Raw genomic sequence first — 23,337 nt, 5'->3', positions numbered from 1 at the left:
GTTTTGACAGCTGTTAATAGGATTTAGAAGCTTGAAGCACTAAAGATCAGAAAAGGGAGATACATGTATGGTAGGGCCTTAGTCTATAGTCAAGTTTATTGGCAAAGAACAAAGCCTGGTCAAGAGAATCATGTTACTCCATATTTGTAAGGCCAAGCCTTGGATACAGGGTCACTTAGAATACTCTCCATCTCTTTGATGTATGGTTTTTACCTACAACCAGCACTGGCCTATGGATTTGAGAGTCAACAGAAGCCCTTGTTAGTGCCTCCCAAATAGTTATATTTTCTGGATGCCAGGAGGAATGTGAAAATTTAAGTCTCAGTGCCAAGAGCTATTTTTGGTTGGCAATTTATGGAGTCTATTCCCCAGCATGATTTTGACACTTGTACATTAGCATCTTTTTTTCTCCTAATTTAAAATAACAATCCAATAACAAAAATAGCAAATATGATTCAGGCTACTAGGAGAAAAAATTGACATCTCAAAGACAGTGAGACAGGAGGTGAAAGGTTAGGACCAAATCGAAGTTTTCAGTAATCTTGTGGAAGTTCTTATTAAAGCACATTTTCATCGTTTAAATTTGCTATTAAATCTTCTAAATTAAGTAACTAACACACTATGTATTGCTACAATTTCTGAAGAATTAAGAATCAAGTTTCCTGAAATGTGGAAACAATTCCAGATGCACTGGAACTAATCTGAAGCTTACCAATGACATCACTTGGATTTTACTGAAATCCCATTTATTGGTACTAGTCTAAAACAGAGATTTTATCTTTTTTTTTTTTTTTAAGGATTTTGCAAGGCAAATGGGGTTAAGTGGCTTGCCCAAGGCCACACAGCTAGGTAATTATTAAGTGTCTGAGGTCAGATTTGAACTCAGGTACTCCTGACTCAGGGCCGGTGCTCTATCCATTGCGCCACCTAGCTGCCCCCCAGAGATTTTATCTTATAAGAAAACTGACAAAATTTTAATCAACACGGCTTTCTTAAGTCTGTCCAAAATAGATTTTGTTCAGTAAACTCTATCTTGATAATATTATTTTAATAATTACTACTACTTTAAGCTTAAGCTATATATTATTATATCTCAGAAACAGCAAACTATCATTCTAAAATAATGGATAAAAACAAATTTGGAGATCCCTAACTTGATGGTTTAGAGTAGACCTATGCATCCTTACTTTTAAAAGTTTTTAATGAAACAACAGACAATAAATTTTGATTTTCCATTTTAGTGAGAGCTCTGTGGTAGCTCATCTTCATTTACTAAAGCATTTAGTAAAACCAAAGGTTTCTGCATAAAATTGCCCTGCAGCTGCATTTTGGACAGCCCTGGACTAGAGAATACCCTGTGAAAATTTCACTTATGAAAATAGGAGAGAAACTTTTACCATTCTTCTGTATAGCATATATAGTTTATGAGAATTAGTCTTTTTATTTTTACAGAATTCAAAGATTAAAAAAGGTAGGCTAGAATACGATTAAAAGAAAATTTGAGGAAGTTTTTCTAAATACATGTACATATTGCCTAATAGTCTTACTCTAAAATACCTTATCTTAATATTGAGTCCAATTCTCTATCCAAGCCTAAGGGAAAAGAAAGAGGATTTTAGAGGTGGCTGGGAACTGTTCAACAGTCATCTAATATAGTATCTAATCCAGATAGGAATTCCTGAAAGGAATCCCAACCATCTTAAACCCAATAAGTAGTCCTCCAGCCTCTTCATGAAAGTCTCCTGAAGAGGACAGATAGCTGTCATTGTAAGAAGTTTTTCCTGAAATTAAGAATAAATTCGTTTCTTTACAATTTCTATCCATTCTACCCTGAAGAGTAACAAGTCTGATAATTCTTTTTTCAATATCAGTCCTATTGCTTGAAAATAGTTTTCAAGTCCTTCTGCTTCTTCCTGCTCTTATTCAGGGGATTTTAACATCTTCTCCAGTTGAACATTCCTAATGCCTTAAGCAAATATTCATATGATATGGTTTTTAGGCCCTTCAATATCTTGTGTGCTCTCCTTCTAGTTAAATATTCTATCAGTTCATACTCTCTCTCTCTGTGTCTGTCTTTTTTCCCCTCTCCAGTTTATCAAAGTCTTTCAAAAACTGTGACCCCAAAAACCAATACTCTAGAGAAGGTTCAGGCATGGCAAAACACAGAAGGACCATTGCCTCCTTCCTGAAAGCTGTGCCTCTCTCTTTATATAGCTAAAGATTGAATTAGCTATTTTGGCACTCACATAATACTGCTGACTCATATTAGCCTTGCAGTACACTGAAACTCTTTGCTCTTTTTCAAACCTTTCTAATCATATCTCCCTCATCCTGTTCTTGTGATGCTGAATTTTTGATCCTACATGTAAATTATATAAATCTATTGAATTTCAGCTTTGATTTAGACATATGATCCAGTGTATTATCTGTCTCTCCTGAGTTTTGTGTCATCTGCAGATTTGATGATCAAGAAATGGTTTTACCTATGCATTGTATATGTTCCTGTATCAACCTAGAATGTCATCTTGGGCAAAGAAGGATCAGAGCTGGGAGCTGTGGCATTAATCAGGAACCTGACATTGCTCTATCTGACACCCACTAGAAGCTGTTTTTATAAATAATGTTTGTCCTTCATTTTTTTTTAGGATTTTTTTTTTTGCAAGGCAATGGGGTTAAGTGGCTTGCCCAAGGCCACACAGCTAGGTAATTACTAAGTGTCTGAGGCTGGATTTGAACTCAGGTACTCCTGCCTCCAGGGCCGGTGCTCTATCCACTGCGCCACCTAGCCGCCCCCCCCACTTCATTTTCTTTTTTTAAAAAGGTTTTTTTGCAAAGCAAATGGGGTTAAGTGGCTTGCCCAAGGCCACACAGCTAGGTAATTAGTAAGTGTCTGAGACCAGATTTGAACCCAGGTACTCCTGACTCCAGGGCTGGTGCTTTATCCACTATGCCACCTAGCCACCCCACCATCCTTCATTTTCAAAGAAGACCATGATATCAGGGAGGTGATGCCATGACAAGCATGTGAATTGAATTTGAGTGGGGGGGTGCTGTGCTAGGTCATCAACCTTACTTTCTCCTCTGGAGTCGTCTGGGTCCAGTGGCCAGATATGAATCTGGATGACTGGAGACAGTCCTGGATGCAAAACAGGGTTAAGTGATTTGCCCAAGATCACAGTTAGTAAGAGTCAAGTGTCTGAGGCTGAATTTTACTCCAAGACCAATGTTCTATCCACTTTGCCACCCAGTCATCCTGATTCATATCTGGCCACTGGACCCAGATGACTCTGGAGAAGAAAATGTCATAACTAGTTTTTTTTTTACATGACTATAAGCATACAGTATGGATCTCTTTTCCTACGGAATGGTTGTAAGAAACCTTTATACCACCATTACACTTCTCACATCTCTTTACTTCACTCATATCCTTTCCATTATTTCAGAATCTCATTACTCCTGCCTAGATTACAACACCCTCCAAATTAGTCTCCCTACTTCCTATTTCTTCCTTCTCCAAACCAACCTTTGTATAGTTTCCAAACTCATAGTCTTTTTTTTTTTTTTAGGTTTTTGAAAGGCAAATGGGGTTAAGTGGCTTGCCCAAGGCCACACAGCTAGGTAATTATTAAAGTGTCTGAGACCGGATTTGAACCCAGGTACTCCTGACTCCAAGGCCGGTGCTTTATCTACTACGTCACCTAGCTGCCCCCCAAACTTATAGTCTTAAAACACAGCTCTAACCAAATCTCTCATCCAACCCCAACCCCACCCCAAAGGAAAAAACTACCTAATGCCTCTGGGATAAAAATACAAGTCCTTCATCCTGGAATTTAAAGTCTTCTATGATATGGTACTCATTTACCATTTAAGTCTTTATTTTATAGTCTTCGCTTTCCCACACTCTTTTTTCCAGTAAAAGTGACTTGTCAGCCATTTCCCACATTTCAACACTCCATTTACTGACTCCAAGTCTTTAACCAGATATTATTCCATATCTAAAATTCATTCCTCTCCACCACCACTTCAGGTGCACCTCCTATATAAATGAGGCTTTTCCTGATCTCTCTTCTCCCTCCTGCAATTACTTTGTGTGTGTTTTTATTTACTTGTTTGTATACTTGTTGAATTCTCTCAATAGAAAGGAAAGAATTTTTTAGTAACCCTTCCCAATCCTCCTTAATTTTAGTGCTCACTCTTTGAGGCAATCCCTAAATTTTTCTCTGTGTGTGTGTGTGTGTGTGTGTGTGTGTGTGTACGTATGTATATCATGCTATCTCCACCATTTTGTTGTTTGTGTGGTTAGTTTGTGCCTGGCTCATGGACTGACTGACTTCCTGGAGCCCTGGATCCTAGAAAGGTAGATACTTAATACATTTGTTGGGAAAGAACTATCTAAATACAGGTCAGTAGCAGGTAGCATTGCCTGGGTAAAGTTGGTCTTAAAATGAATTAGTATATAGCATAGCCTAAGAGAAAGCTGGTCTAAGACCCTTGGATTCCAGTTTGAGTTTGGGTGCTAACTTACTGTGTGACCCTGGGCAAGCAACTTTCCCTCTCTGGTCTCAGTTTCTTCTTCCATCTAATTAGAGAGTTGAATCTTTCCTTTCTGACATCCTGGTTTTCTATAATTATAATGAGAATCAAAATCAAAGTCCGAAGTTAACTTCCCATGGATGTTCTGATTCCCTAGGGACATTTCAGGAACCTCCAGATCAGTCCTGGGCCTGTAAGCAAGTAAGAAGAGCAAAAGGCAATGGTTCCACCCATTATCAATCACAGAAATCAGGGTTTGAGGTGTCAAAACATCACATGGAGTGTAATTTTGGTAAAAATTATCTTGGATATAGAGTATTATAAACAAATCACAAATCAACTGTATTTCTAAGCTAGGGCATACTAACCAGAAGCAATGGGATATGGAAGGCTTTTGTTGAAAAGAAGAGAACTATAGAGGAGAAGGAGTAAGAATCAGGGAAATTGCTGCTCATTTTGACAGTGAAAAAATAATATTCAAAGGCACATACATATCAAAATTCAAATTTATTTTATTTATGTCAATAGTCTTAGCATTGTTTTATAATGAATCCACAGCAATGAGAAGTATGATAGGAATACAACAGTTTTTTTTCCACGTGTGCACCGAGTACAGGAAATAGGCTGTCTTGTCACTGAAATATAGGAATCCCTGAGGGTGAAGTGTTAACAACTGCTAAACAGCTGCCCAATAATACACTTTAAGGCTGCAAGCAAAGATGAATTCTCACTCCATTTGCAACTGTGAAAACAATATTGGCCAGCAGGATAGAAGAGAAGTGGAATTTGGCCAATACACTGAAGCAAACTTGTCAACTAACTTAACTAACTAACTATCCAACTAACAACTAACTCTCTTTCTCAGTCTCCCTCTCTAATTTAATCTAATGATTGCAAATAAGAAAGGCAAACAACTACCTTGTAACACTGTCTTCAGTTCATGCCCTAGTCATGCACTAGAATGGTACACTGAAGCAAGACAACACTTTATTAGTAATAAGGAAAAAATGTTAATATTAAAATATTAAGCTTCCTTCCTCACTTGCTTGGCAAGAACACATTTGAGAGTTTTTCCTTAAAAACAGAGTTTTTAAAAGTACTTCAATGATAAGATATGGTTTGCTTTCTATCAGCCTTCTCCTCATCTTGGGGTTGTCTAGAATCAATGCCTGCTGGGTAGACAACTGCAAACTGTTCTTGATTCCTTCTTCTACTTTCTATTCATTCCCTTTTCCATCATACTCCTATCATACTCTAGTAAAGGAAAAAGAAGGACGTATTTCTCTTGAATTGATTTTCTCTCAGGGCTCTCTTCAATAACCATTTTCCATATTCCGCTTTGCCTGTTCTGGGGGTCTCCTGCTTGTAGGAGCCTAGGTCTCACTTGGGGAGGGGCATTAGACTGGCTTTTTGCTTGCCCCATTCTCACCCTGAGGATATCCTTACTCCTGCCTAGTCACCCCAGCATTAGCAACTGAGTCAGAGGAAAAACCAAGTGGATGTGATTTTCTCTGTCTCCTCTGGTCATTTTGTTTTCTGTAGCATATGGCCTTTAGGCTCTGGTTGCCATGGGCTAGAAAACCAAAAATGTCAAATTTTTAAAAGGATATGCCTTTATCCAACAATCCTTACATACTCCTTCTGGCTCTTCAGGGAAAAATACAGGAGTAGGGCAACAAAATCCAGTTGGGAAAGATGCTTATTTAGCCAAGAAGATAAGATTGAAAAGATTGATCAGTATAGGAGAGGAGTTTGACAGGATCTAGTTTGATAAGAGCCTTCTGCAAAATTCATCGTTTAAATTAAATTTAGTTATTAGCTTAAAATTAAAATCAGGGTGGCTAGGTGGTACAGTGGATAGAGCACTGGCCCTGGAGTCAGGAGTACGGGAGTTCAAATCTGGCTTCAGACACTTAATAATTACCTAGCTGTGTGGTCTTGGGCAAGCCACTTAACCCCATTGCCTTGCCCCCCCCAAAAAAAACTAAATGTAAAAAAAGAAAATTAAAATTGAGGAAAATTTAATTTTTTTTTTGCTTGACAAAATCTGACATGTGTATAATGAAAGTTTGGTTTCTTTTAAAATTAAAAATCAAATTCCTTGAGTGCCCATCCTAATGAAATGTGCTTCACATTCCATTTGATTCAACACTACTATGAATTAGGGGCAGAATGCTCTCCAAAATCTTTATCCACTGTAAAAAAACAGCATCAGATAGTATTCAAATAACCCACCAAGAGTTAGCAATATGACCTTTAAAAGAGCTATTATATTCATTATTATCTCCAGGTAATGAAAAAAGAATAATTTTGTCATTAAAGAAGTAGATAACTTTTTTCAACATGCAAAATCTTCTTTAATTGTTCTCTAATTCTAGCTTTTGTCCTAGTTATCAGATGAAAATCTTACCTAAGAAAGATATTTTCAGAAGAATATCTTTAGCCCTGATGCTGATGTGCTCCATATTATTATGCAGTCTCTACTAAAACTAATAGAACTATTTTATAAGCTTGGCAAGAAAGCAAGCAAGTATCCATCCACTGTTACTTTTGATCAAGAGTTGAGTTAGAAGAGGGGTTACCTGGCAACTCTTTTCCACCATGAGCAATATTATATTACCACTTTTCTAACACTTTGCTATAATCCACAATAACCATGTTTATTCAACTAAGACTATTTTCCTTTCCTCATTTTTTCTGGTGCCTTTATCAATTAGACCACTAACTTACCAGGAACAGGAGTTATGTTTTTCTATTCTGCATATTATCTAATCGATTCATGCTTCCTAGATGTGTTGTAGAATGTTTATGATAATGAGATAAAATGTCTAACTCATTGCTAGGGTAGGAGAAAAGGAATAAATCTACAAAGGATAATCTTGTGAATGCTTACATGTGAATTGGGGGATGCCAACCTCCTCACCTTCCCACTTTCTCCTTCCTTTGCCCACGAAAGAACAACCAATGGAAAGCTGCTCCCCTAAACAATTCAAAGCTAGGCAGTTCAATCTCAAGAACTGAAACTAAAAGAACTGGGCTAAATAAGAATAGATGATAATGTAGTAAACACTATATAAAAATGTTGGAAATAGTACTGAGTCCCAGCCAATGTAGATGGAGAATGAAGACCCAGAGAGCAGTCCCATTTTCTTTGCCAAAGGGACTGGTAGATGTGAAATGGGACAATAAGCCTGGAAAAACTGAAAGGAGGTTAATAAAGAGGTTTCCAGGCTTCTCTAGAGTTGCCATGTACTTCCTTGAGGGGGAACAAAGGCTGGGATTTCTGCTTCTGTAGACGCAGGTGCAGAAAAGACTGGCTCTAACGAATCTCGTCAATGTCCTTAATGCCACCAGACTGACTAATATCGTGAAATACCTATTACCGTTCAATTTTTACTTATTTGGTTGACATAATTAACAAATCTATTAAGGGTAAGGTCACAAATTATTTTTAATTATTAAACCATAGGTTCCCATCTGTCACTATTTAGACAGTACTGCTCATTGCAGAATCTGGTTTCAAGATTGTCATTCCTGCAGCTCCAAATCTAAGTCCAACTGTAGCCGTTTAGAGCAGATTTCAGCAAGGCAGCTAAATCAGAAAACATCTGGACCTACCAGTCAGACTGAGAAAGGTCACATGTTAAATCCTGATAATCTCATTTATTGGTGTTTGAAGGTTATACACCAAGGGCCGGATTACCACTGTCATCATTCAAGACCAGTTCTGACATCTTCATTCATATGCTGGAAAATACTTCAAAGTCGAAACATTTAAAGTACCATGTTGCTGGTTACTACTAAGTGTAATTTTTCAAATCTCAGGCAAGATTCTCCAACTAACAGTCATAGAAATCCATATATCTCTTCTCCAAACAATACTCCTGTATATTGTAAAACCATATGATGTTTAAAAAACACTTATTTTTCCTAACTTTCACCTCCATCTCTATATTTCCTTTTGAATTGGGCAGTAGCATTTGGTGGAAGGAAAGGTAAAGTTAAAAGAGAATTCTTCTAGTTCCAGATTAGTGTAGAAAGCAAAGGTGATGACTGTCCACTCTAATTTTCCTCATTTAATGGACAGTTTGTAAATATAAATAATGCTGAGTCAGACTTATTTACACTAGAAACAACAGTTTCACAGACCACTGAATCTCTAACATTTGTATCCTATACTACTAAAAAGCAGCAAAACTAACTGTAATGAAGCAATTCTATATCACAAGTTATATATGTTTAGCTTTTAACTAGTTATAAATTGCTTCTGACCTACAAGCACAAAAGCATCAAATGATTTTACAGATAACCTTCCAATAGAGTTTTGCTATTATATACTATATCTTACTGTTAATTGGGGGAAAGAAAACAAACATGAAAGCAAAAATTTACAGGTAATTTAGTAACACTTTGTGTGAATTTGTTTTATCACAGTAGCATCTAGATACATTTGAAAAAAAGTAATAAATATGTATGAGACATATTTGACATGTCACTTTGCAATAAATATGTTTGCTTATTTATTATGCTGAATTGGGCTATATAATTATTTGGAGCAAAATAAAGATTAAAATGAGAATGGATTCCTGGCCTCTATAATAATTACAAAGATTCACAGGTTGGGAGCCACTGGCCTACACTTTAAATTTAGATCCTTAGAATGACCAGAATTTAGCACACATCCACCACTAGCCTTTTGTCACTTTACAATGCCTTTGAAGAGACACCTTAAAAATTTAAAATCGAATTAACAAATATGTATTATTTACTATACATAAACAGAATACTGTTAAGGAACTAGTGAGGGGTTTGGAATAGGAAAAAAAAATTTGATCACTCCTATTTAGGTAAGAAAAGGTGCTTCTGAAAATCTCAAACTAGCAACAAATACTGTTGTCTACACTTAGTGCCTCCTTCAGGAGTGGGTGGGATTGTAGGGAGATTTATGGGTAATAGACTGCATCAGTAAACAATTCCTTATTGACTTGGTCCTTTATTTCCCTTTCCATTCCAGCCTTTTCCTTTGAATGACAGGCAGCTATTCCTCCAATAGGCAAAAGTGTCTCTCTCTCTCTCTCTCTCTCTCTCTCTCTCTCTCTCTCTCTGTCTCTGTCCTGTCCATCTGTCTCTCTCTCTCTCTCTCTCTCTCTCTCTCTCTCTCTCTCTCACACACACACACACACACACACACACACACACACAGACGTGGCCCGTTAAGATCCAAGGAAATCTGGTGATTTAAATAGTCCTTCGTGGCTTGCTGTAGTACTAGGCAACTACCTTAATAACCTGATGTTAAACATCTCATTCCTAGTTCCTTTTAGCTGACTAGCACCCAAGAGACGCAAATTAAAATAAACCAGATAAGCTTTCTGTCAACAAGATTCAAGGAGTAGAATCTTTACTTTTATCACCTTGAAAACTTAGCCATTTGACACAGTTGAAGCAATATTGTCTTCCCTGCCCAGTTTTAACACTTACAGAAATCCCCTGAGTGAACTTCTGCAGCAGAGTACTGCTGATTTTGTGAGATAACCCCTGCATCCCATGAGCAGCAGATCTTGATCTGGGCTTGGGAGATGTAATATTCTGATAAAAAACGGCACTTCCTTTTGAAGCACATACTTGCGTGTGCTGAGTAGTACCACTGGAACCTCAGTGAGCGCCTAGGCGAGAGTGAGTCTGCCTCTCCAATCTCACTCCAGCCAGAGACCCCTTCACACATCTAAATGTGGTGTCAATTAGCATCCATGAGCCACAAATGTGGCTTGCTATTTTTTTTTCCTTCAAAAGCATGAACATTTTTAGCACTTATCACACTGTGAACAACGTGTACCTCAACTGGAATCAAGATGATCACAGGGAGTCTTTAACTACTTAAGCTGTGTCTTTTCCAGGAAAAGAAAATAGGCTTTTTAAGAGACTTTTAAGTTTAGGTTTATAGAGTTAAGGACCTCTGCCACCATTAGCAACCAGAAGGAAAGGAGGTTCTAAAGTTTTTTTTTATGAGCTATCTTCCTGTCAGTTTCAGCAACCATTATCAGACTGGATCTTCAACCTGGAATCAAGCCAGAATCTATCAAAAGTAGTACCGGGTTTTGGGTTTTTTTTCCTTTGGGCTAGTTCATTAATAAATATGTTTATAGCTCTTTTTCTCTGGTTAACTAGAACATGATGTAAGTTACTGTTTTTGTAGGGAATTTCAAGAATCCCTGACAATTAATACTTGGGAGTTTCAGGGGATATAAGCAGACTTGCAAGCTAAGTAGAATAAATAGAACTGTTTACTCTACTAGCATTATTTGGTTTCTAGGGTATCAATAGCATATCTATTATTTTTGGTAGTTATAGTAGCTTCATGGATCACTATAATATAAGATAGTGTTAGGGTGGCTGAGAGATCTGGGCCAATAGAGGACTGGATCAAAGGAGAATAGGTATTAAGTGTCAAATGAGTTTAACATTACAATTCAAAATCAAAGCAATAATGATACCAAGACACACAAATCATAACCATATGACATGTATGAACAAAACTGCATCCCACTTATGACTTCAAACTGGAGAAGAAGGGAGGAGAATAGGAGTAGCAATAAGGACTGACTTTCAGAAGAACAAAAAAAGCTAAGAGAGAAGGGTGGGTGGGGGTTGGGGAAGAAGGTACATCTCACACACACCATCTCACACTAATACTTTCCCCCTTTCCTTTCAGAGTTGAATCAGGATATTCTTTCCTTCTTCCTTGAGCTGGTTATGCTACTGACTAAACTAACTGAGATTCTCATTATTTTGCATTCCACTAAAATCAGACCAGGTAAGAGTAATTGAGGAATTTTATTCTCATGCAATATTATGACACTGCTTCACCCCTTTGTTTCTACTATCATAATGTCTCATAAACTTTCAGGCAGTTGGAGCTAGTTTCTATAGGTTTCCTACATATGTGCCTATGATGCAAGCTAACGTATGTTAAATGAAAAGACTAAGAAACTCAGTGATCTCTTAATCCTTTTTTTCCTGGTAAATCTCAAACTTACTTCAATGACATAGATAGAAAGTGCCATTTTGCAAAGTCAAAGAAAAATGGTAAAACGTGAGCAAATGAGTCAAAGGTTGAGCCATGAAAAAAAAGCAAGTTATCATTATTCCTTATCCTTTACCTATTCTGGTATATAGCACTTTCTTGTAAGCCTGGAAATCACCACTTCACAAAATTAAATTTTTTTTAAAAGTCAAAGCAATATAGTTGGTCATTGTGGCTAAATAATAAATTGATCAACAGGTTATTTGTTAAACTTTTGAGAATCTATTTATATGCTCAATTTTTTTTGCCTTTCTTTGTATTCCCAGTATTCAATATGATGCCTTGTATAATAAACTCTAAAGAAATGCTTTTTGAATGATTCCATATTGTGTTGGGGTCTTAAGAGGAAAACAGAAGTATAAAACAAAGGTCATTTCCCTCAAGAAACTTTTAGCCTTATTGGGAAGATAAGTTATGCATATAATTAGGGGTTAAATTATTTGATACAGACTATAAGTGCTATAGGGGTTCAAAGGTGAAGAGAGATCAGTGAGGTATGGAGTAGTCTTGAAATGTGTCTTGAGTTAGCTAGATACAGAAGTGATGAATTTTTGTTTCCAGACTTCCTGTCAATCAAATTGAAAATATAAATCCATATAGCCAAGAGAACATTGAATGCAGTTCAAAACAATAGTTTTTAAACTGAATAAGTTATTCTGAAAATTATAAATATTCAGATTAACTACAAAGAACTTTTTGAAGGAAGATATTATCCAACTCCAGAGAAAAAACTGACAAACAGAAGAATACATAATCTGATATCCCAATAGAAATAGATATTAGGAAGAGGAGAGTTTGAAGGATGAGATTTGGATTCAAGTCTTTTGGTTCTATTGTAGACTAACTATATTACCTTGGGTTAAGGGAAATGCAGAAGAAACTGTAGGGAAGTCTTTGATTCCCCCCTCCCCACCAGACTAGCACATGTCCCCATTATCTGTCTTCCTTTCTCTAGTAACATCAAATAAAAATGGAGCTGTGGGATGTGTGGGGCTATTTTACAAACAATGAAAAACATATCTATTGGGTGATGAATAAGGGAATTTATGCCAAATCATATTGGGTTTTAAATTCTGCTTCCACCACTATCATCACTTCTCCACAAATTAATAATACTTAACTATTCTTTTAAGGAGGTAATGGCTATGGTTGAGGTCTTAGCCCAATAACTACTTTTGCCAAAATTGCCCTGCTTCTTCTAAATCACAGTAGTTTGTAGTTTCCTACAAATCAAATTTCTAACTGCTGGAAACTTGCAGAGAGAGAGAGAGAGAGAGAGAGAGAGAGAGAGAGAGAGAGAGAGAGAGAGAGAGAGAGAGAGAGGAGAGAGAACTATTTTGTTAAAAAACAAGCAAAAAAAAAAAAACAAAAACAAAAACAAAAAAACTCCATACATGGTACCCTCTTAGAATCTAAAATAAAACACAATTAGCACTTACTCAGGATTAACAATATTTCAGAATGAAAGAAATTGGATGCCACTAAAAACTTCAAAACTCTTCTACAAAATCTTTTAAAATGTCATGATTACAATTTAACTGGGATTTCTAAACACTGGACAATGTATGTAATCATTTTTATTACATTTTAGTTCAAATTTTCCCTAATGCCTTCTAAGGTTGGAATCAGGACTTGATGAAAGAGGCATTTTGATCACCATGAGTAAGTACAGCCTTCCTTGATGCAGAATGTATCCACTTCTGAATAGCAGTGTGAGTTTGTATCTGACAGGATTTAGCTATCTCCCAGGCAATGACACTCAGGCTGCATCGAGCAAGCATTATTTGCATTGTCAAATGCCTATGATAGAGGCCCAGCAATTACAATTATCCCATATCAAACACAGGTCTCATTCACACAAAAACATAGATGTGACAGGTATGCAGGTGAACTGTTAATTCTAAGAATTAATTCTAAGAAATAGAATTAGTTCACGAAGTTCTTTTTTTAGGGAGATGTAAAAATATGTGACAAGGAAGAAAGAAAATTCTCCACCCTAGACTATTTAGGATTACTGACCTCATAGAAATCCTAATCATATATGGCACCTGTGAAAAGTAATTTCCATCAACAGACGTCTCGTGCTTCTGTAGAACTGTAGTTGAAAGGGTGGAGGGTGGTATGGTATCACAATAGGAAGAATATTTTGTCAAGTGGAACAACCATTAGACTTGGGAGTCAGAAGACCTGGATTTCAGTTCCAACTCTACCACTAAATATAAATTGGTCTTGGACAAGTCATTTGACCTAATAAAATCCCAGTTTCCTTTTCTATTATTTAACCAATCAGCAAGTGTTTATTAAGTGCATACCACATGACAGAGTGACCATAGTGAATGGAAAGTCAGCCTCCTGGCCTCTGACATGTGCTTTCTCTTTTAGCCCAGGCAAGGTATTGAAACTCTCAGTACCACAGGCAACTCTCTGTCTATATATTGCAGAAAGGATGCCTACCTGTACTGACTAAGGGAGTTTTTTTCACCTGGGAAGGAGTTCCCTATTGGGGAGACAGGTTCAATCCTTATCCCATATCCCTATGAGATAAACATTGCTAGATATTATTGTTACAAAGAAAAATATAAAACCATTTCCTCCTGAGGAGCATATATTCTATCAAGGGCAAAAATACTGAAAGCAAATACAGAACAAATACAAAGTAGTTCAGAGAGAAAGTAAAAGGATTAAAAAATAAAATTTGATATAACTGTCCTACTCAACTGCTTTGTAAGCTTTAAGGGACAATATAAATCTAAGTTCTGTTTCTGATAACTGGACTCAGCTATGTTTTTACTCAAGACATTTACTCAGTACCTGTGATCTTCTCTCCCACCTTGTAGTCCCTCCTCCCCTTTGTGAATCCTCCCAGAACCTCCACTGTGTAGCAGGGCTCAGGCAGTCAAGCTTCATTTCTCTCCCAGCTCTAGCTTTAAGTCACCATCTCCACACATCTCTCTTCACTCCCCCTCCCCCAATCCCCCCCCCCCCCAGCAACCACCGTTACTTTCAGAATGAAAGCTCCTTGAAGGAAAGGTTATCTTTCTTTTTACTTATATTTGTATTCTCAGCACTTAACAAAGTGTCTGAACACAGTAAATACTTCATAAAGGTCTGTTGACTTGAAATAGAGCACTGGACTTAAGTCAGGAAGACCTGAGTTCAAATTCTGTCTCAAATCCTGGAAAGTCCCTTAACTTTTGAATCTCAAGTTACCTATCTCTAAAGTAAAGGGGTTAGCTTATGTAGACTCTAAGGTGCCTTCTATCTCTAAATCTCTGATTCTAAACCCTCAGACTTGAATTTGAATCCTACCTTAGACACTATGTGTGGTCTTGGGTAAGTCACTTAGACTCAGTTTCTTCATTTGCAAAAAAAGGTTTCTGTTTAGTCTTATCCCACTCTTTGGGATCCCAAAGATTATATCATGCATGCCTCTCTCTCTTCCACTATCTCCCAAAGTCTGACAAAGTTCATGCTCATTATTCCATGACACTGTTTATCCAGTTCATCTACTGCTCCTTTGCCCTTTGCCTTAAATCTTTCTCAACATGAGGGTCTTTTCCAATGAGTCCTGTCTGCTCATTATGTGGCTAAAGTATCATAATCTTCAGCTTTAGTATCTGACCCAGTGAATAGTCTGAATTAATTTTTTTTAATAATGAAGAATGATAATAGCACCCACCTCATGGGGTGAAGAACAAATGTCAACAATTATTTATTAAGCATCACTATGTGTTAGGTGCTCAGTGCTGAAATATATAAATATTATAATAAATGTTAGATTCCTGAGCTCCAGAGTTTGAGTCTCCCTCTTGCCATCTGGGGTTGATTCCTCTAGGATAGAGTCAGTAACAAGGATCTGCTGATTATGGGTTGAAAAAAGAATGGCATATTGCTAACTAGTTAGTTAAGTGTGGGGAATTTTCAGATATTTAGCTGTCAATCATATTCTTTCACAACAGTCTTCAAAAATGGACATGAATAAAAAAGAATGGTTCTGGTTTCTTGTCTTAAGTAGGGAGTTTGGGAGGGGTAAGATGAAAGGGTTATCAGTTTCAGTTATTCCTGGACAGGATAATCATATAGTATGTTTCAAACCTATGAGAATTTTTGGCAATTTTAAACCCTCTATTCTCAATGGTCTCCAAATTCAAACACAATTTCAAACACAATGATGTGTGTAAGTCCATACTTTAAAAAGTATGCCAGGTTAGAGCTACTCTGGGTCTTGATGAAACTTCAACGACATGGATAAGTCACCTTCAAGAAGTCTTATGGAGCTGGTAGGGCACCATATGCTTTCATCTGCACAAATGACCACATCCTGTGCCAAGCAGCACTCTTCAGTCTCTGTGGTTTAGAACTGGCACAAACTAATGTATAGCTAGGCATAGCTGGAATATTAGTTGATGCTGTGATTTCAATCTCAGAGGTTCTAGCCACACAGCTCTATTTTATGACCTCTTTAAATGTTTATTATAGAAATTTCAACAAAAGAGAGATCCTAGAAAAATGTCTTTTCAACACACCATACATTTAGACACACATTATATAATAACAATCCTAGGGCTGACTCAAAAGAGCAATATAGATTATTTATTCTATATGTCTGTGCCAACATAAATATTAATATAAAAGATAAGTGCAAATTCAGTATAAGCTGTGCATTCATTTAGGAGACTGATGAGGCTCCCCATGTTCTGAAAAATGTGATGAAATTTTGGGTTGAATTTTAAGAAGGCAAAGTAACTGAACAAACACTTTTATCTTTCCCAATATAATTTGTTCTCCATTATTCTCAGATAACTTTATTTTCCTTAAAAGCTAAACATTAATCAAATCTTTAACCATCAGTTTTTGGTAAGTAAATTCCAGCTTACCTCCTATATCCTCATCTTCGTTAGGTAGCACCTGGTCTTTATTGTCTTCTCCACTATCCATATTTTCTACCTCCTGAGGTTTGGATGAACTGTAGTCATTCATAATCACCTGGCCTTCTAAATAAAAGAAAGCATAAATAATAATAGACAAACATTTACCCAGAATTCAACTTTTAGACATGCTATAAGATATTTATTAACAAGAAAATCAATGATCTGCTTCATACAAACCCTTGGTAGTAGATAGCATATTAAACTCTTTGGGTATTACACATGGTTATATGTATAGTTAAATCTTAGCAGTTATTCATTTCTCTGGCCAGAACTAAAATGTGGAAAGAGAGTTTGTTTCTTATTTAGTTTGGTACTCCTTACTCTCCTAACATTTAGTAGATGTTGCTATTGTCTGTGTTCAATAAATGCTAATTGATGACACAGAACCAAGTATTGTTTTTTTGTTGTTGTTGTTTTTAGGTTTTTGCAAGGCAAACGGGGTTAAGTGGCTTGCCCAAAGCCACACAGCTAGGTAATTACTAAGTGTCTGAGACTGGATTTGAACCCAGGTACTCCTGACTCCAGGGTCGGTGCTTTATCCACTATGCCACCTAGCCGCCCCAGAACCAAGTATTAAACTTAAAAATAGAAAAGCATTTCTGAAGAGATATCTGGAAATAAAATTTCTACATATCAAGTTCTATTTTCCCATGGCTTATTAGGAATATGAAAGTGTATTGCTAGACTAGAAAATATAACTTGCCCAAGATATAAATCCTACCCAAAGCTGTAGCAAGAAGTTGTCAAAGAAGACAAAAGATGGTAAAAGTCAATATTGTAGGAGTTGGGTAAAGGGTAAGAACGCTCGTACATTGTTGGTGGAGCTGTAAATCAATACAACCATTCTGGAAAGCAAATTGGAATGATGCAAAGAGAGTAAAATATCAATACCGTTGTAGCCTTAAATCCCAAGGAGCCCATTAATAAGAGGAAAATTCTCAAAGACATCAAAATACTCATAGTGGTACATTTTGTGCTAACAGGAATTGGAAACCAAGTAAATATCCACTGATTGAGGAATGGCTAAGCAAAGTGTGATTGAAATATTACTATGCTTTAAGAAATGACAAATAGGATGAATACAGAGAAGTATGGTAAGATCTCCTTGAACTGATGCAAAGTAAAGTAAGCAGAGCCAAAACAAAATACACAATGATTTCAACAATGAAAGTGGAAAGAACAACCATACACAAAAAAATCAGAGTACATATTGCAAAATTATAAAGAATAAGCATAACACAAAAGAAGCAATATGAAAAGATATCCCCACTCTACTCCTTTGTGGAGGTGGGAGATGTACAGATGTTGTACATTGTAGTGATCAGTTATGCTGATTTTTTCCCCTCTTCTTTTTAACTTTTATAACCCAAGGGAGGAAGTGGGGGAAGGATATTGGAAGAAATTATAATGACATAAAAAGCATAAAATACTTTAACAAAAACTTATTTTAAAATATATTGTAGCAAGCCTTTAAAAACAATATATAACTATGAACAGAAGAATGAGGAAGTATTCTTGACCAAAGAGAGTTAAAAGTGTTTGAAGGAGGTAAAGTATAAAACTTTGATTTCATAAAATTTACATTTTAACATAAAATTTAACATTTACAAACAAAACCAATGCAATTAAACAGGCAAAGGTGGAGAAGTGGGGAAAAGGAAGTCATTGCAGCAAATTTCTCTAATAAACATTTCATTTCCTACTTATATAGGAAACTGATTCAAATAAGAGCCATTCCCAATTGATAAGTGGTCAAAATCAGTTTCCAGAGAAATAAATTTAAGCTATCAATAGCAAAATGAAAAAAAAAATTAGAGAAATGCAAATTAAAACAACTCTAAGACTCTGCATCACACCTAAAAGATTGTCTAAGTTAAGGGGGGAAAAAAAAAGAAAAATGACAAATGCTGTAGGGAATAGGGAAAACAGGTACATAATACAATATTTGTGGAGCTGTGAACTGGTCTAATCATTGAAGAAAGCAATTTAGAACTATGCCTCTCAAAAGCTAGTAAAAGCTTTTGACCTAGCTATACTATTTATTCTTCAAAAAGATCAAAAAATGAGGAAAAAAGTTCATACAGACAAAAAAATAGCAACTTTCTGTGATATCAAAGAATTGTAAACTGATATAGTGGTCAAATGGGGAATGGTTGAACAAGTTATGGTATATGAGTACTGTGCAACAGGAGATGATGAACAGCCATATTTTCTTTTTCTTTTCTTTTCTTTTTTTTAGGTTTTTGCAAGGCAAATGGGGTTAAGTGGCTTGCCCAAGGCCACACAGCTAAGTAATTATTAAGTGTCTGAGACCGGATTTAAACCCAGGTACTCCTGACTCCAAGGCTGGTGCTTTATCCACTATGCACCTAGCCGTCTGAAGGGCCATATTTTCAAAAAAAATTGGGAAATGTATAAACTGCTTCAGAATGAAATGAGTATAAATAAGAAGAATAACTTATACAATAATAACAATAATGTAAAGATAAACATCTTTGAAAGACTTGGGAACTCTCCGATCAATAAATACAGTGTTCAACTACAAATCTAGAGGACTTATGATGACACATGCTGCCCACCTTCTGACAGAGAAATGATGGACTTAAAGTATGGCAGTATGGACCGAGACACTATTTTTGGACATGGCCAATGTAGGAATTTCTTTTGTTTGACTATGTGTTTTTGATAGAGGTTTTGAGCAGGAGGAAGGACAGAGAGAATTTTGAAAATAAAATAAAATGGAATTTTTAAGACATAATAGCTTTTGGTTTTTTGCTGTCTCAATTGGGACAGTAGAACAATAAGTAGAACAAATAGAAGGGACAGTTGGCAGACCTTGATTTGAAAACAAAATTTAATTAAAAAAACACATATAAAAGAAAATTATACTTCTTTGATTAATTAGTGATGATAATCTTTCAAGAAAGCATGATGAATTGGTTAATCATACTAGACTTTTTTTTTTTAGGTTTTTTTGGCAAGGCAAATGGGGTTAAGTGGCTTGCCCAAGGCCACACAGCTAGGTAATTATTAAGTGTTTGAGACTGCATTTGAACCCAGGTACTCCTCACTCCAGGGCCAGTACTTTATCCACTGCGTCACCTAGCCATCCCATACTAGACTTAAAATCAAGAGAGACTTGGGTTCAAATTATGTCTCTATCACTGCCTAATCAAGTGACATTGGCCAAATAATTTTCCCTTCTCTGAGCTTTACATTCCTTATTTGTAAAATTAATAACATTTGTGATACCAACTTGAGACATGTTATGAAGAGCAAATGAGAAAATGTTTGCAAAGTTCTTTGCAAAGCCTTCAGATGCTATGTAATAACAATAACTAACATTTATATAACTCTTAAGGTTTCAATGGATTTTATACAGATTTACACAGACATCTCCTATCATCATAAAATATCAATAAATGCATATCCACTTAGCATCTTCCTAAATTAAAAGTACTAGAATTGACACTATGTCCTCAAGCAAGATATAATATATGCAATTCCCTTTAGATTCTCAAGTCCTATTACCTAACACTTTTGGAATTTTGTTAACCTGGAACCAAAGGCATAGCAAAGTATAATACAGTAAGTACAGCTCTCTAAGAAACAGGAAACAAATTAACAAATGTACCACTATATTAACTATAATATCATATAAGAGTAAATGAGGTCATAAAAAATCTTATCTACTAGAAAAATTCTCTAAAGCAAGTTAGCATGTGCTAAATATTGAATGAAATTCTTAATTCGTAAAAACTCTAAAGTTCCAATTTCTATATATCATTTATCTTTACAGTCAGGCAGATTATGAAATTTTGAAGACATCTGTTCTAAACAGTAGGCTGCCTCCTTGTAACTGAAATTATTGAATATGCAACTTACACTTAAATATATAGGAATACATGACAATACAAAGTCAACATGATAGAATATCAGTGCTATTTTATGTAGAATATATCTGGTTTATAACTTAAGAAGGCACACAAATTATAATAGTTAATTCAATAAATATTTATCTAGTATTTTTCTATGTTCAAGACATTGCCCAAGGATCTGGGGCTACAAAGACACTAAACAGTCCCTGATCTTGAGGGATTATACTCTGCTACAGAGGATACAACATGTACAAAAGTAAGCAAATACCAAGTATGTACAAGAGAGTGAATACTAATAACTGAGATGGGGAGGTGTGAGTCAAGACCTCATGTACAAAGTGGTACTTGAGCCATGCTATAAAGGAAGCTAGGAATTCCAAAAGGCAGAGGCTAAAAAGGAAGGCATTTCAGGCAAGTTACAGAGATAAAAAATGAAATGTTGTATATGGTCAATGTGAATAGAAAAGTAAACATGGCAAGGGTAGTAATATGAAGTAAGACTGGAAAGATTGGTGGAAGCTTGATTGTATATGGTTTAAATGACAGACCAAGGATTTAAGTTTTTATCTACCAGAGGGATCCGATGAAGATTATGAGTAGGAGGATAGGTGACATGGTCATTGTGTTTTAGGGATGCGTACATGCTATTTGAAGCCAAGATAGTGGAGAAGAGGCAGCAACCTGGTCAAACTTTCTCAACATCCCTCTCTAAATAACAGTAAAATAATGCCTCAAATAGAATTCTGAAGCAACCTAGCCAACCAAATGTTAGGGTGAGACATTTTCCAGTCCAGGACAATATAGATGGTTTGCAAAAAAGGTCTATGACCCCAGGGTGGGATCAGGCAGCAATGAGCCATAGAGACAGCTGTCATAGCTGCAGTAGCAGCCTTGAGATCCCTTAACCCAAAGATAATAAGGTAGTTGGACAACTGGTCAGAAAGAATAACAGAGATCCCAGAGCTGAAATTAGGCAAAGGGCTGGAGAGTGTTTGGTAACCCTACTGTCTGCATTCAGTTCTGGGCCACAGTTCCAGAATGGAGAGGAGTGCTTCTGGTATGTCTACAAGAGAGGGGGCCCTAGGCACAGTTCCAGGGCCAAAAGGAGCACTAGAATTTGCAGAGAAGCAGGGATGGCCCATCTGAGTAAAGACCAGAATATAGAGCAGGAAAGCAGTGATGACTCCTCTCCCTGCATCCCCCTGACTTGGAAGTACCAAAAACTTGCAGACCTCCAGAACCAGCTCTGAAAACACCAGTGTGGAAAAAGCTTAAAATCTGGGACAGTGCTTCTCCACCACTTGGTGAGAACATAAACAGGCAAAGAAATAGGCTGGAAAATGAGCAAATAGCAAAAAAACAAGAAACTGATCATAGAAAACTACCATAGTGGCAGGGAAGACCAAGACACAAGCTCAGAAGACAACAAGAGAACAGCTACAAGTAAAGCCTCAAAGGAAAAAAAAGAACACTGGAAGAGTTAAAGAGATTAGAGTGGTAAAAGAAAAACTGGAAAAAGGAATGTCTGTTCTCTCCTTAGGTAAGATAAGTTAAGATTTAAATAAAAAAGGAAGTTTCTTGCTGCCAGGGAAAACATTCATGCAATCACTTATTCATTCATCTATCCATTATTAAAATTATTTTCAAAAACTCATAGTTTTGTAAGATATATGTATTCTTTTGATAATTTACTAAATACTTCTTTAAGAGAATGAACAACAACTAACTTGACAGTATGAGGAAGAATTTCACCTCACTTGTATATAAATGTACACAACAATGAATATAGTCACTCTATAGGAAAGCAATGATCCTTACTAATCTTTTAAAAATAAATTTCCAATGTATTAAAAACCTTCAATATTTGATAATGCATCCTATTCAATTCATAAAGATATTAGTTATTTTAAGATTTTTTTTCAGATTTTGAACTCAATGATAATCAAGTTAATATTAACTCTTTATCCTTCTGGGTACATTCCAGATAATAAGTTATTCCTGAGTGGATGATAAAGATCCAATGAAAGCAAAACAACCAACTAAAAGTGAAAAATTCAAGGAAGAAGATTGGCTGTCATGATGATAACCCCTCCCCCAACTCATGCAACTTATTCAGGGATTTAATTCAATAGTTATCTTAGTATCAAAAAGACATGATCAAATTCTCAACTAAAGAGCTTCAAAGTACTTTCATTAGATCAACAAGATACTAGAATCTGAAAGAGAACACTTTCCTGTCCTTTCATGACTTAAGGACAATATTTTAAAAAACAGAAAACCTGATGATACCTGTGAACACAGGCTGTTCCTGTGAATTTCTCAGCTCCATAGTTGATTGGGTATCTAAAAAGACAATAGAGATTGTATATATTAGCAACATGGATCTAAACTGTTTTCAAGTAGTATTTTGGTAATTTCAAATCTAGCAAGGTCCTTTTTTCCAACTGCAAAATGGGTATATAGATAAATTCTACTCAAAAGAGTTCCTTATCTAACCATTCCTAAGAGGATCTTATCCTATAACAGGAGGATGGCCACCTCAGAATGAGAAGAATCAGTGGCATCAGTTATAATTTGGAAACAATATACTACAAGAACAGAACTTCAAAGACTCCCCTGTGGTTTACATTTGATCCTCAATTTTGGAGTTGTTTCATGTTAGTTTTCAGAATCTGGGGGAAATTAATTTATGAAAAATGAAAGGTCAATTATAAAACTTTAGCCTTATATCAAAGTGATTCCTGGAAGCAAAAAAAAATGCTTGAAAGATCATCTAAGTAACATTCATGGGAAGCATAATATAGGGAAAACCCGGGAGCCTGATTTGGTGATTTATCTAGAGGCAAAATGTCCTAGTCTCTGAACCATAGTCCTGGATAATATTGACATTTAAACAACTTAAAACACATTT

The 23,337-nt window shown here is 36.1% G+C and overlaps 1 protein-coding gene across 5 annotated transcripts in view; it reads right to left on the bottom strand.

The window, feature by feature from the left end:
* The window catches only part of IKZF3 (IKAROS family zinc finger 3), an 86,056-nt gene that overhangs the window by 43,687 nt on the left and 19,032 nt on the right, over nucleotides 1-23,337 (bottom strand). For 4 of the 5 annotated variants that reach the window (XM_074224019.1, XM_074224015.1, XM_074224017.1 and 1 more), the window contains exons 2-3: nucleotides 22,716-22,769; nucleotides 16,495-16,611 (exon numbers count right to left, since the gene is read on the bottom strand). In XM_074224019.1, the coding sequence (XP_074080120.1) occupies nucleotides 16,495-16,611; nucleotides 22,716-22,769 (171 nt within the window). The remainder of the gene's footprint in view (nucleotides 1-16,494; nucleotides 16,612-22,715; nucleotides 22,770-23,337) is intronic. The other variant, XM_074224016.1, reaches the window with a different exon arrangement.

The sequence above is a fragment of the Macrotis lagotis genome, chromosome 2, assembly GCF_037893015.1.
Source record: "Macrotis lagotis isolate mMagLag1 chromosome 2, bilby.v1.9.chrom.fasta, whole genome shotgun sequence".
In the NCBI taxonomy this organism is placed as follows: Eukaryota; Metazoa; Chordata; class Mammalia; order Peramelemorphia; family Peramelidae; genus Macrotis; species Macrotis lagotis.
The sequence above is the reverse complement of the archived record's forward strand: the minus strand, read 5'-3'. Positions and strand labels throughout refer to the sequence as shown.